Source organism: Lagopus muta, chromosome 19, assembly GCF_023343835.1.
Source record: "Lagopus muta isolate bLagMut1 chromosome 19, bLagMut1 primary, whole genome shotgun sequence".
In the NCBI taxonomy this organism is placed as follows: Eukaryota; Metazoa; Chordata; class Aves; order Galliformes; family Phasianidae; genus Lagopus; species Lagopus muta.
Window position 1 is genome coordinate 9,326,142 of NC_064451.1, and position 12,266 is coordinate 9,338,407.

A 12,266-nucleotide genomic window follows, 5' to 3' on the forward strand; every position below is an offset into this window, starting at 1 on the left:
ATAGAGCCCCTGTAATTATTTCATGAACAAGATTAGGAAGTGTTCCTGTGTAGCAGATACGTTCATGGCATCTTGGAGCACATGTTAGAATTTGTAATGACATAGTTAAATGTAATTAGTAGCTAGTAATCTGCGTGCTGCTGTTGTGCTGATGCTGAGTGGGCTCATTTTGCTGCGTGGTCTCCATGCAGTGAAACCTCCCCTCAAGGCTCTGAGCAGCCAGGCTGTGGTGGTGGGACTCTTGCAGTAAATCGTCTGCCTGGACAAGGATTAGAACTTTAGGGAGACATGCTTAGATGTTTTTGTTTGTTTTAAAAGAAGCAGTAAGCGTGGTTTAGAAATGAACACACGTTGTCATGCTCACAGGGCAGGCCCCTCTGCTGATGGCATAAGATGGCCTGTCATGTGCCGTCCAGCAGCAGAGGCTCTTTGGTTTTTCCAAATTGCTTTGCTTATTTCCACGTTAGTATGAATTTCTCTCTTTCCTTGTCATGAACTACTACAAATAGCTGTCGATAGAGATGGTAAAAGTTTGAAATTCAAGCCAAGTTCGTCAGCAAACTTTAACTTGTAGGTAACATTTCAGGTGAAGGATACCTCATGCTGTAGTGCAGTCTGGTTTTGAAGCCATGGAATGCAAAATCTGATGTATTCTTCAGTAATTACTTGACTGCCTGCTTGAAGGATAATCCATATTTTAGAAGTTTCCTCATCTCTTGTGAGCTCAGAAGTTCTTTTTTTTAATCAATCTGCTCTAAAGTGTTCTCATAAATTCACACCGGAATTTCAGCCTCAAAGTATACGAAATTCTTTTCAGGTAAGCGTTGCTGAGTGGATCTGGGGGTACAATTTGGGGCATCGTAAAGAGGCTCTGAAATGCTGATGCTGATAGTAAATCATTGCCTATAATGTGTGTGTGTTCAGCTGTAGGGGCTAAAGCTTCTCCATCTCCTATCACAGATGTCTTTTAAAGGTGAAATTAGTTTACGGTAAATGTCATTCAGATGAAGTATGCACTTTAGAAGCAAGGAAACAGTTGCTTTAAAATTAATGATGCATTGCAAATATCAGAAAAAAAACTTATATCCAGCGTAAAGATAATTAAAATTCAGGTCAGAACTATATGACTTCGTCAGGCTAAATTTTTTAATGAGATTTCAGAAAATTAATTGGGCGAGTATGTTTTTTACTCTTCTAAAGAGTATTTCATTGCATGTCTCTGCAGGAAAGAAGCTTTTATTAGTATCGAAAGGCAGTAGTGTCTGACTTTTAACTGTTGATTAACCAGTCCTTAACAGTTTTTTAGCTTGATTAAAAATAATGTAAGGCTGGTGCACCTCGTAGCACCTGTGCAGACTGCTGAGCAGTTTTCCACACGGCAGTCAGAATGCAGCCCAACAACTGAACGTGTCATTAATTGGTGTTAATGCGTGGCATTTACTCAGGCACGGGGCAGTGGCCGTTCCCACGTACTTCTGGGCTGGTGTTCTGTTCTACCCCTCCAGGAGCAGCAGTCCCACAGGTGCTGCTCTGCAGCATGCTGACATTCTGCTGACTTTGTCTTGGTTCCATCTCACCTCTTGCTGTGCTTTGCTGCTGGTGGCTGCAGGGAGGGCTGCTGGGAAGGCTCTCAGGACTGCTCTGATTTCCCCCAGTGTTCAAATAACAACAGAGAGGTAAATTCATTGGTCTCATGTTCACAAGAGCAGAGGGGCTGCAGCTCTGCTCTGTTCTCTGTCTTTGAGTGAGGAGAGCCAGTTAAGTCTCCGAGCATCTCTGCGTATCGGTACTTCTCTTGGAAGGGAAGCAAAGCCTCTCACCAGGGAAAACAGCCCAGGAGGTTGGCTGGTGTCACTGCAACAGGCAGCCCTGAGAATCTGAAAGCAGGAGTAGAAGCTGCGTCCTATCAAAGAAAAGCACGTTGAGAGTAAGGATTGTTTCTTTCTTTTGATGCTGTTCTCTGCAGTTGCCTGTGTGTCTTCATAATCTGGTAGGTAGGGACTCCCATTTGCCTTTCATTAATTTCTTGCCGCTTTGGTGTGTCTTTTTGGGGGTGTGCAAGATAAAATGGCTGAAATCTTTATTGCATTGTTTTGTTTTTTCTATTACCAAGCCTTACTGATGCTGCTTTGCAGAAAGAAGCTTGGAGGCTGAAAGTTGAGGCAGACTTCGCCCTGAAGTGTTTGCAGAGGGCTGTCGCCCCATAACTTCTGGGGGCTTCAAAATTCTTGCTTTTGCATCATTGATTACATGTAAAAGAGAGCGTGTACGCTGGAGATGTAGTCCAGAATAGCTTGTTCTTGGAGTGATCTCTGCATTTTTTCTGAAAAATGAATAGCCTCTTTATTTGAATGAGGAATTAATTGACTCTAAGCTTTGGCTTTTTTTTTTTTAATGGAGTTCTAGAGAAATGAGACTTCATTGTGTGGATAAAGAGAACGGCCTTTGTCTCAGAATGTGCTCTTCCCAGCCTGTCCCCTTCCTCCAGCTGCCCCAACAGGAACATGCAAACAGCCACATTTCTCAATGTCTTTACAGTTCTGGGGCTTTGCTTTTCAGGGTTTTTTCTGTTTTTTCTTTTCCTTTTTTTTCTTTTGAGCTCTATCATCAACCTCGATAGCTCATGGTCCTCCACTATTCAGACAGACCTGAACACCTCCCTGAGCCTGAATTTGTCTGAAAATGAGAAAATAGCTTTGACAGAGAGATCTGGAGACAATGGTGTTATCCAATTGTACATCCAGTTTGTGGATGGAACCTCTTAGATTTGCAGAAGTAAAGGTCAGGATTTATTTGAGCAAGGAGGTGTTGGTTCTTTGACTGGGGCTCTTTACAGAGTGTTGTAGTGGTTCAGCCTGGGGGAAATAGTGAGACCCCTCTGTCAGAAGTCATGACAGAAGTGCGGTGTGTTTAAGGCCAGATTCGGGGGCGAAGCTCTGAGGCGGTCGGTGTTTCTCAGGTGTGCTGGATGTGTAACACAATGCGTGTTACCTGCTTAGATCAAAGTGCAGAAAGCACAGGAGTTGAGATAGCCATGGGAAAGCGGCACTGCCCTGGGCCGGAGGGAGCTCTGCTGCAGCCTGGCCGACCTGAGCATGCTCTCTGCTTTGTGCTGCGATCAAACATCTTCCAGCCTGGATGAGAGCTCCATTATTTTAATTAGGTCTGATAGGTTGTGATAGCGAATGCAAATCTAGGTCATTGCATATGTAAATGTGCAGCTGTAGTCCTGGAGGATGCCAGAACATATCAGCTGAGGTGTCCAGTCGTCACCCAGCATTAACTCCAGCGTGGCAAGCAGACTTCAGCTGTTCACCATGGCAAGTGGTGGGGACACACACATCCTGTCACTTGACTAGCATTTATTTACATTTTCAAGTTAAGGAGTTGCTAGATATTTCTTGGCACATGCTTATAATACTAATTTGCACTTAGGCACTGTAGATGTAAACACTCAATTTAGTGAAAGGCAAACAGGTACCATCCCTGATCCTAGTATGAATTTCTTTCATAAGAGAAAATTTTGTTGTAGCTGCTTCATAAAGTCTCATTAGAGGTGTTATCTTTATTCCTCCCAGGCAGGAATCTCCAACTTTCACAGTACTCGAGGGGAGCTGTGTGGAGGCTGAGGGGCAGTGGAGCTGTGCAGGGCACCGGGGGCTGAGCTGTGTCTGGGGAGGGGAGCCCTGAACAGTTCCAATGAGATGCTGGAGTGAGCTGCTCATTTCTGTGCGAGCAGCCCTGATGCATAACTGCAAAGTAAGCTCTTATCGTACTGTCCTCTGTCTGGAGAAACGAAAACCATTTCTCATGGTATCAAAGTACTGAAATGCTCGTCGTGTTAGATGGAAAAATGTACCTGTGGCGTTGGTGTTTCAGAAGGAATTACTCAGAGTGTCATGTCATGTGAAGAGGAGTGGTTTTGCTCTTTTAGGGGAGTTAAACTGAGAAAGCTGCTGCTGATGGCCTGGAGATAAATATCCAATTATGTGCCTGCTTTAATTAGCAGGCATTGCATGGACATTAGGGTAGTGTGTTACTGTGTTCTGTGGAGCCCTAAGTCTGGTACAAGGAATGCATCCTGTAAGGCATCCTTACGCTGGTTGTGCAGCACTGGTAGAAGTTGCTGGGCTGGCAGCTGTACCTGCGCTGGTTCTGTTCCCACCTGCACCCCTCTGGGCTGCGAGGTTACAGCAGCTGCATTCTGCTGTGGCTGGCTCTGCCTGGGTGTGGGACTGGCTGCTGAAGATGTGACTTGTTTTAAATCCAACAGAGACATTTAACGTCGTACCCGTATCGCTGCACACTGGCAGACTTTCAGATAGAGAAGAAGATCGGGCGAGGACAGTTCAGTGAAGTTTACAAAGCAACTTGTCTTCTGGACAGAAAACCTGTGGCGTTAAAGAAAGTTCAGGTGAGCACTGGAATTCAGTCTTTCTGTGTAGTGAACAGAATGGCGCTGTTTCTTCCACTGCTTGGAACGTTGCCTACAGCTTCTAAGGTTATTTTACCTTATTGTTAGCCCTTTGGTGGCTTCAAAATAAAGAAAACATTCATCTTTGGTCTGCGGGCTGCATGTGTGTATGCTCACTGCAGTAGATGCTGTACAAAGGCAGGAAGCAAAGACCAGTTCCTTGTTGAATAAGTTCTTGGATTTTGTCACCATCTCACTTTGATCTTCTGCTTTTTTGTCTTTGAAGATTTTTGAAATGATGGATGCCAAGGCTCGGCAAGATTGCATTAAAGAGATTGACCTCTTGAAGGTAAGAATTTTATTTTTCGATTTGTTTTGAGGAAAAACACCAGCTGATGACATTTTTTGTTGTTTGTTTGCACAATATCTTGGAGAAGACCAGACAACGTTCCAAAAAATTTGTTTAGTTAGGGTGAAAGGGAAGTGCAGGGGTATTTACTGACAGTCTGCATACGTCGTAGTATCTTGTTTAATATGCAAATCATTACTGTGCAGGTTGTTTAATTATTTTCTGTTGTTGAAGGGAAATGAATCTTCATAGCTATCGCCACTCAGACCTAAGCATTGTTAGAGGTTGTGTGGGGTAAACCAGAGGCTGGAATGCAGGAAGAGAGAAGTGCCAGCATGGCAGGAGGGGCACAGGCTGCCGTCGCTGTCACTGCTGTGGTGGTTTGATGTGCTCTGTTGGCTCGTGGTGCTGAGGGCTCTAGCTAGGTTTGTTGGATTGCATGAACTCCGTGGTGCCTCTGGGAGCTCAGCAGAGTTTTCCCATCAAAAAGTCCTACAGAAGGCAGAAAGGAGCTCTCAAATCAGAGGCTTAGCTGTACCTACAAGAGCAGTGTGCAGCGCTCTGCCATCGGCCGTGCCCTGAGAGCTGGTTTGATGGACGCGAGGCGTCCTGACGCACGTTGGCAGTACCTGTTCTGCTCGAGGCTTTGGTGCTTTCTTGCCTGGAATCTGATCTTAGGCTGATGTATCTGAGCACAGACACATGAGAGAAATTGCCCAGAGACGATGGGCTCTGCGATTGCTTTATTTATCCATGTCTCTGTCTGGTGGGAATGCTCCTCTCCTGATGCCTGCACATGGATCCCATTAGTGCTAATGTGCGCCAGTGTCGAGGCATCGCGGAGGAGAATCTATCCCTAATGTGCATGCAGAGAGCCTGATTAGCATGATGGATTGTAACAGTGTTTCTTTTGGCTTTGTAACCCCTGAAATAGGCAGGTTGAGTCACAGCTGTTTAGTAGATGAAATGCTCACTTCAGTAGTTTCTGAATTTACTGCATATCTAAGAGCTTGAGTGAAAGAAAATGTAATGCAAAATGAGCAAGAGGGAATGAGGAGAGAAATCTGGGTTCTCCATTTTCTCCTAAGAAATCACAGGTTTCCATTTTAAGAAATTCAGATATACAATAGTAAGATAAATTTTAATTTGAGCAAGTTTCTTAATTTAGGTCTGCAAGTAAATTAACAGTCAGAGTAGATGCACATTTTTAAGGAACATTGATGGTAAAAAGATACCATGAGAAAAAAGCCTATTCTTAAATAAAAGCAAGAAACAAATATGTAAGCATAAATAATGGCAAAAGTAGGCCAATGTACTGCAAGCAGTTTGCACGTTATTTTACTTCTATCAAATTTTAGTTGAATTCTACTTTTGTTTTTAGTAAGCAGTGCTGTAATCAGTTGATTCTGTGGTTCTGTTGGGTTATTTGTATGTCTGGTGTCACTGCTCACCAAGTTTCAGAACGCTGCTTTAAAAATGTGTTTACAAGAGGAAAAGCAGCTTCGCCTCCTTCTGGGCCGTGTTGCTCTCCAAACACACTTTATTATGCTGTGCTTTTGATAAATGAATTTCTCTCACGTACTTTTTACTGGGATAACCCGGAGCACGGTTTGCAGTTGCATCTGTTACCAAGTGCTTTGCATAACGATTACAAAAATGATGCAGGTTGTGCATCTTTGAGTTGTTACTGCACTGTTATTCATCTTCTTGCGCTCCCTCTGTCTACAGCAACTGAACCACCCCAATATAATTAAATATTTGGATTCTTTCATTGAAGACAATGAACTTAACATTGTCCTGGAGCTGGCAGATGCTGGTGATCTCTCCCAGATGATAAAGGTAAGGACCTGTTGATTCTGAGGGGCTGCGGGCACTCAGCCATTGGGCCAGGAGGCAGCTCTGTGCTGGTGCTCCTTGGGGTTTGCTCACCTGGAGGCAGGACCTGGGTGGATCAACTGTAGGGGTTGGAAGGCACCTCTGGAGTTCCCCAGTCCAACCCCCCCCAAAGCAGAGGCTGCAGAGTGGGGTGGTGAGTGCATGCTGTTCCTTACGGCATTGATCTGTCCCGTTTCTGATTGATGGGGACGCTTGATTCTTGTTGGATTTGGTGTTCATGTAGCGTGTCTGCCACTCTGAAGACATTCAAGGCAGTGTATTGACTTTCGCAACAGGGATTTGGGTTTGAGAAAATGTTTCAAGTTCTTGCTCTTCTCTTATGTTGCTCTCAGGAATACTTGTATCGCTGCAAACCAGCTTTAGTTAAGCTGTTACCACCTGCTTTTATATTTTCTTTGACATGTTAATCTTTAGACATACATCCCTTGTGAGAACAGATGTGTTATATCATGTTTGTTAGCACTCTCAACCTTCTCTCAGTGTTTTACCTGTTTTTTTGCCATCATTATTCTGTAATTATCATAAATGAATGTTTGGAAAGTTCTCCTCCTCCTTGTTGTCACAGTTAAAATATCTTATTAACAGATTTGTTTTCTTTGCCAGCAGAGCTATGAGGCACTAGGCCAAAGGCTGTCAAACAAGTTACACATTGAGTCCACAGTCAGTGGCTAGATTTACACTTCCCATGAAAATGTGCTCCGTCTCAGGGAAGTGCCTGGGGTGTGAGTGTGCTGGGCTGGGCCACGGCAGAGCAGACCCAGAGCCTCCTGTCATTCCTTAATGAGAGCTGAGAGCCTCACCTGCAGTTACCTGCAGCCAAGAGTGGAGCTTTATGAGGAATTCCAGGTACCAGGTTGGGGCAGATCCCAGCACCAAGCTCCTCCCATGCTGACCTTTCCTCTTTTCCCAACAGCTCTTAGGAAACCTGCAGTTTGCCAAGGCCTTCGGTAACAGGTGGGGCTGTGAGGGCAGAGTTAGGGCTGCTGTCTTCCTGGGCCTTGCAGGTCTTGTTCTTAAATGTTGTTCTTAAATCTGCAGGTCAGTTTGTCTGGTTCTTAAATCTTAGCTTACAAGAAGTTTTACCGACATAATTGTCAGAAATCATCATGAGAAATACTTGCTTCCCCCCCCCCCCCCACTGTTCAGCTGTTAGTTTAAAACCTTTCTTACTGATGAATACATTTTTTCATCTGTCAGAATTGGCTGTTTAATTGTCATAAAATTATTTTTGTGTCCTATATACAGACATGTTTTGTATCTGGAAGCAGCATAGCACACGTTCTCTCTGCCAGGGCTCCTGATCCGGTCTGTTCTCCCACACCTTTGTCACACGAGTGGGGAGAATGCCCAGGGCCTTTCCTGAGTCGTAGAAGTCGCCTTTCAGTGATGCAAATATTTGAATTCAGATGTTTATTTGTTGCTGTTTTTTTAGATTGTTTTTTTAATAACTGAAATACCCACCAACTAACACCAGGAGGAAATTGAATTCTCCTCCTGAGCACAGTTGGAGCAGAGTTGCTGAAGCCAGGTTTGCTGCTCGCTCCTCTGCAGCACCACCGCTCCCCCGCCCCTGGGGAGTTCAGGCTGACGTGAGGATTTTCATGTTGGAGAGGCGGTGGGAGCAGCAGCAGCAGAGCTCTGAAGGTGCCAGAGTGATAAAAACAGGGACTGTCTTTGTCACGCCCCTGTTGCCTGCATTATTTATGAGGAATTGTAAAGCTGATGTAAGGGAGTGCCGCTGCATAACCCACTGGAGAGTTGGGGCTCTCTTGTAAATGTCAGACAAGTCTTATTGGACATGACATTCGGAAAATTATCACTTGTGGTCTTGCATATCCACTCTTAAATACTTTACTGAAAATTAAATAATATTATCATGTATATAACGCTTTATCCTTCACCCTCTGTAATTCCTCTGTGCTCTCTATCAAGTTTTGGTTTGAAACTGTTGCAAGCTGTCAGACTTGCTGCCTGGGGAATTGCACGGTTGTGCCCCTTCACAGCTGATGTGCAAAATAAAATTTGCCATTACTTGAGTCAAACACGAACCAGTAACAGCATCTCACATAAAATACAAAATGTGACAACGGACATCAGATGTCTGTACTGAGAGGAAAAAGCACAAGATGCAGAAAGGGGCAACAGCCAATTTCCTTCCTTTATTCTTGCTTCTGCATGCTGCTGACTGAAATTCTCAAGGGTATGATGCAAAAGAAATGTGATTGTGGAGTGCTAGAAGGATGAACAGCGTTTCAGAGCTGGTTGTTATCCTGCAATACCTTATATATCAAAGACTGAGGGTAAATCTTAAACCACTGCAAGCGTGTTGGAAGTGGATTTTGTTAGTGCTCCAGAGGAAGAACGTGCTCAGTGTGTAGCACAGGAAGAAGCAATGAGAAGTCGGGGACCAATAATTGGAAGTAGTGCAATTTTGGGAAGCATTGGAGGAGGCTGTGGTACTTTGCAGGATGTGCACAGCTGCAGTGCGGTCCTGAAATGGAGACACTGAAGGTGCATCATGTTTAGCCTTCACTGCAGCGTATGACTGGTTGTTTATCCTGTAATAAGTTACTGGGGAGGAAGAGTGAAGTGTTGGAAATAACCATTCCTGTGCTGCATTGCTTCTTATTCGTGCATCGTCTTTCTGATTATTTTATCTGAGAGTCGTCAGCACCCAGAGGTCCATAGAATGTGGACTCGGCTATGCTTGACGCTGCATAAATGCACGTAAAAACTGTCTCTTTCCAAACCCATGTGTGTCTTGATCAGCAGTGTCTTTGCATCTCACTGGAGATACTTCGGTTAATTTAATATTCCTATTATGCATGAAAAGGAATATATTATCCCACCTGATCATGGAAGAAATACGGATACTTTATTGATGCTATGGCCATCTTCTCAGAAGAGGAAACACATTTCTTTGTTGTTAATAGACTGAATGATAATGAATGTTTATGAGGTGTTTTTTTTTTAATGATCTTTTGTTACTTAAGGCAAAATATTTGAGACATTTGTTGTTTTGAGGCATTAAATATGTTTTGCAAGGTAATTAAGGAGATTAATGCTGATTATAATTGGTGTCCATTCAAAAATGTCAAACCTATTTAAGCGTATTTTTCGTAATAGTTGTTAATTAGTGAACTGCATTGAAGTTTGCATACAGAGAGGAGTTAAAGCTAATCAGAGAAAAAGTCTGTTGCAGATCTGGGAGACATGAGCAACCGGCAGCTGATGAACGCGAGTCCAGGAACAAGTCAGATGTGTTGCTTTTGCACTGATCTTTTATTTATTTCCTTCCCCAGTATTTTAAGAAGCAGAAACGGTTAATCCCAGAAAGGACGGTGTGGAAATATTTTGTGCAGCTATGCAGTGCGGTTGAACACATGCACTCCCGCAGGGTGATGCACAGAGGTAACATTAATTCAGTCTCTTTTCACTGAATAATAATATAATGTTCCAATTAGTAAGCGCCTACATTCAAAAACAATTATGCTGATGTTCAGCCAATGCATGTTTAGAGAGGCTGGAGCTTGCAAGATGGATTTCTCCTCCTGTCTTTTTGCCTCATTGTTAAAGGATTCAGTCCGAAGTGAGTGTGCTATTAGGAAGATGAGCTGCTTTGTATTCCAGACACCGATATTGAGTAGAAGTGTCAAACATGCCATTAGAAAAGTGTCAGAAGTAAAATGCTGAGACTACTGGATACAGTGAGCTCTGTAAGAAATAGGCTTCATTATATGAGTTGTGACCTCAGAGAGTTTAGGAGAGTTTTCCTCTCCTGCAGGATTTTCTCAAGTATTGATACAAATACGTCCCACGCTCTGATTGCCTGTTCTCTATTTCTGTTAATTATTGTGAATCTCGTCTTAGAACTTTTTGCTTTGAACTTCACAAAAAATTGCATTGCTGCTTTAGTGTAACTAAAATGCTTAGTGAAGGACCTGACCCAAGAGGTGCAGGTATGCAAAAGGCACGAATACCAGCCTCTGCTGCTTCTGCCATTTCTTTCCTTCTTGGAAGCAGTGAACTCTTAACCAGTTTTTTCAGCTGTGTGATGTCATTTTTGCTCTCTTTCCACCCCTCGTGTCGCTGATCCGTACCTGAATTACTTGTACCGTAGGTAACAGAAATGTGGGGTCCTGTGCATTTAGTCTTCTCTAACTGTGAGAAAAAGCCTCCCTAACCTTCAGCCTGATGTGACTTCTTGGGAAACCAGGGTTCTGGTGATTTCTACAGCACACAAGCAGAATGGGCTGTACGGAGCCCAGAATTTAAGTGTAGTAGGACAGTAACTTGTGGGTGGTGGGCAGTTTCATGCAGAAAATTGTTTGCTTCCTTTGGGGAACAACTCAGCGTTGCTTTGATTGATTACATCCGTTAAAGAGGTTGCTGCTGTGTGATGCTATTTCCAATCACTTTTCCTCACTGGTATTTTTTGTGTGTTGAGAAGTATGCTCTGTTGTGTGTGTATGGAACCTGAAGTTGTAAAAGACTCAGCCTATCAAAGCTGCAAGGAAACACAGTTCTGTTCGAGTCTGTCCTGTACAGGCAATGCTCCAGGCTATGCTTCTATTGCAGTATTAGAACCAAATAACCTTTTGTGGCTTTGACCTTCTATCTTTTTCTTCTTGCAGACATAAAACCAGCCAACGTGTTTATAACAGCCACAGGGGTGGTGAAGCTGGGAGATCTTGGATTAGGCCGGTTTTTTAGTTCTAAAACCACTGCAGCACATTCCTTAGGTAAGATGATTCTTCTCGTCAGTAAGCAAGTGCTACTGTACAGTTGTCAACTGTGATGTTCAAAGGAAGTGGTGTCTACTGTCCTGTAATGACAGCTTTGGTTTGGGGGGCACATACATTGTTTTCTCCTATTTCCTTTTTGAATAGTCTTGAAACAGATGGAGTATTCCTATAAAAATTCTTACTGTTTTTTTGCTTTAAAAACTTGCACTCGATGGTTTTGTTGGTTTTGTTGTTGTTTTTTTTCCTGGAATGTCTGGCCTGTTAAAGATGTGATTTATAGCAAATGTAACAATTGCAGCTTTTCCACCCTAAATAGCATAGTTGTCTGTACTCTGCCTACTAGAATTAGATGTTGCACCACCACTGTTTTTTGGCAGATGCTGCTCAGCTGTCTTCCCCTGAGCAAGGACTGTGATGCTGTCTGAGGTGAGGGAGGTATTTAAGGCCCTCACAGCTTGTCTGTTCCAAAGAGGGACTTCACTTTGAAATTCAACTTCAGTTTAATAGATCCAAGTTTTCTTAATGCCTTCCATGTATCTGAAGGTTGTTTTCCTGCTCTGCTGTGTGTGCAGCTTTGTTTCTGCCGAAGCATAGTTTGCTTTCTCTACTTTCATTCTTGCTGAATTGTATGCTGCTTTCAGACTCTGATACTTATCTCTCTGAAATTTTATGCTATGCTATGCTTCGGTTCGTTTCAGGTTCTTGTTATCCACAAGGACAGCAGCATTCCCACAGTTAGTGGATATATTCAGCAGAACTTGGGCTGCCGGGTGTCTTGCAGGACATCACTGGAGGTAGCCTTCTGTTACAGTGGTGAACTGTTTTCTGACCAGATTTACATTTTTGAAGTGGTTTATTTTAG

General features: G+C 43.4%; 1 protein-coding gene across 3 annotated transcripts in view; it reads left to right on the forward strand.

Annotated features, from left to right (window-relative positions):
- NEK6 (NIMA related kinase 6) overlaps positions 1-12,266 on the forward strand; it is a 47,938-nt gene that overhangs the window by 18,718 nt on the left and 16,954 nt on the right. For all 3 annotated transcript variants that reach the window (XM_048966412.1, XM_048966413.1, XM_048966414.1), the window contains exons 3-7: positions 4,274-4,414; positions 4,701-4,763; positions 6,492-6,602; positions 9,962-10,070; positions 11,294-11,401. In XM_048966412.1, the coding sequence (XP_048822369.1) occupies positions 4,274-4,414; positions 4,701-4,763; positions 6,492-6,602; positions 9,962-10,070; positions 11,294-11,401 (532 nt within the window). The remainder of the gene's footprint in view (positions 1-4,273; positions 4,415-4,700; positions 4,764-6,491; positions 6,603-9,961; positions 10,071-11,293; positions 11,402-12,266) is intronic.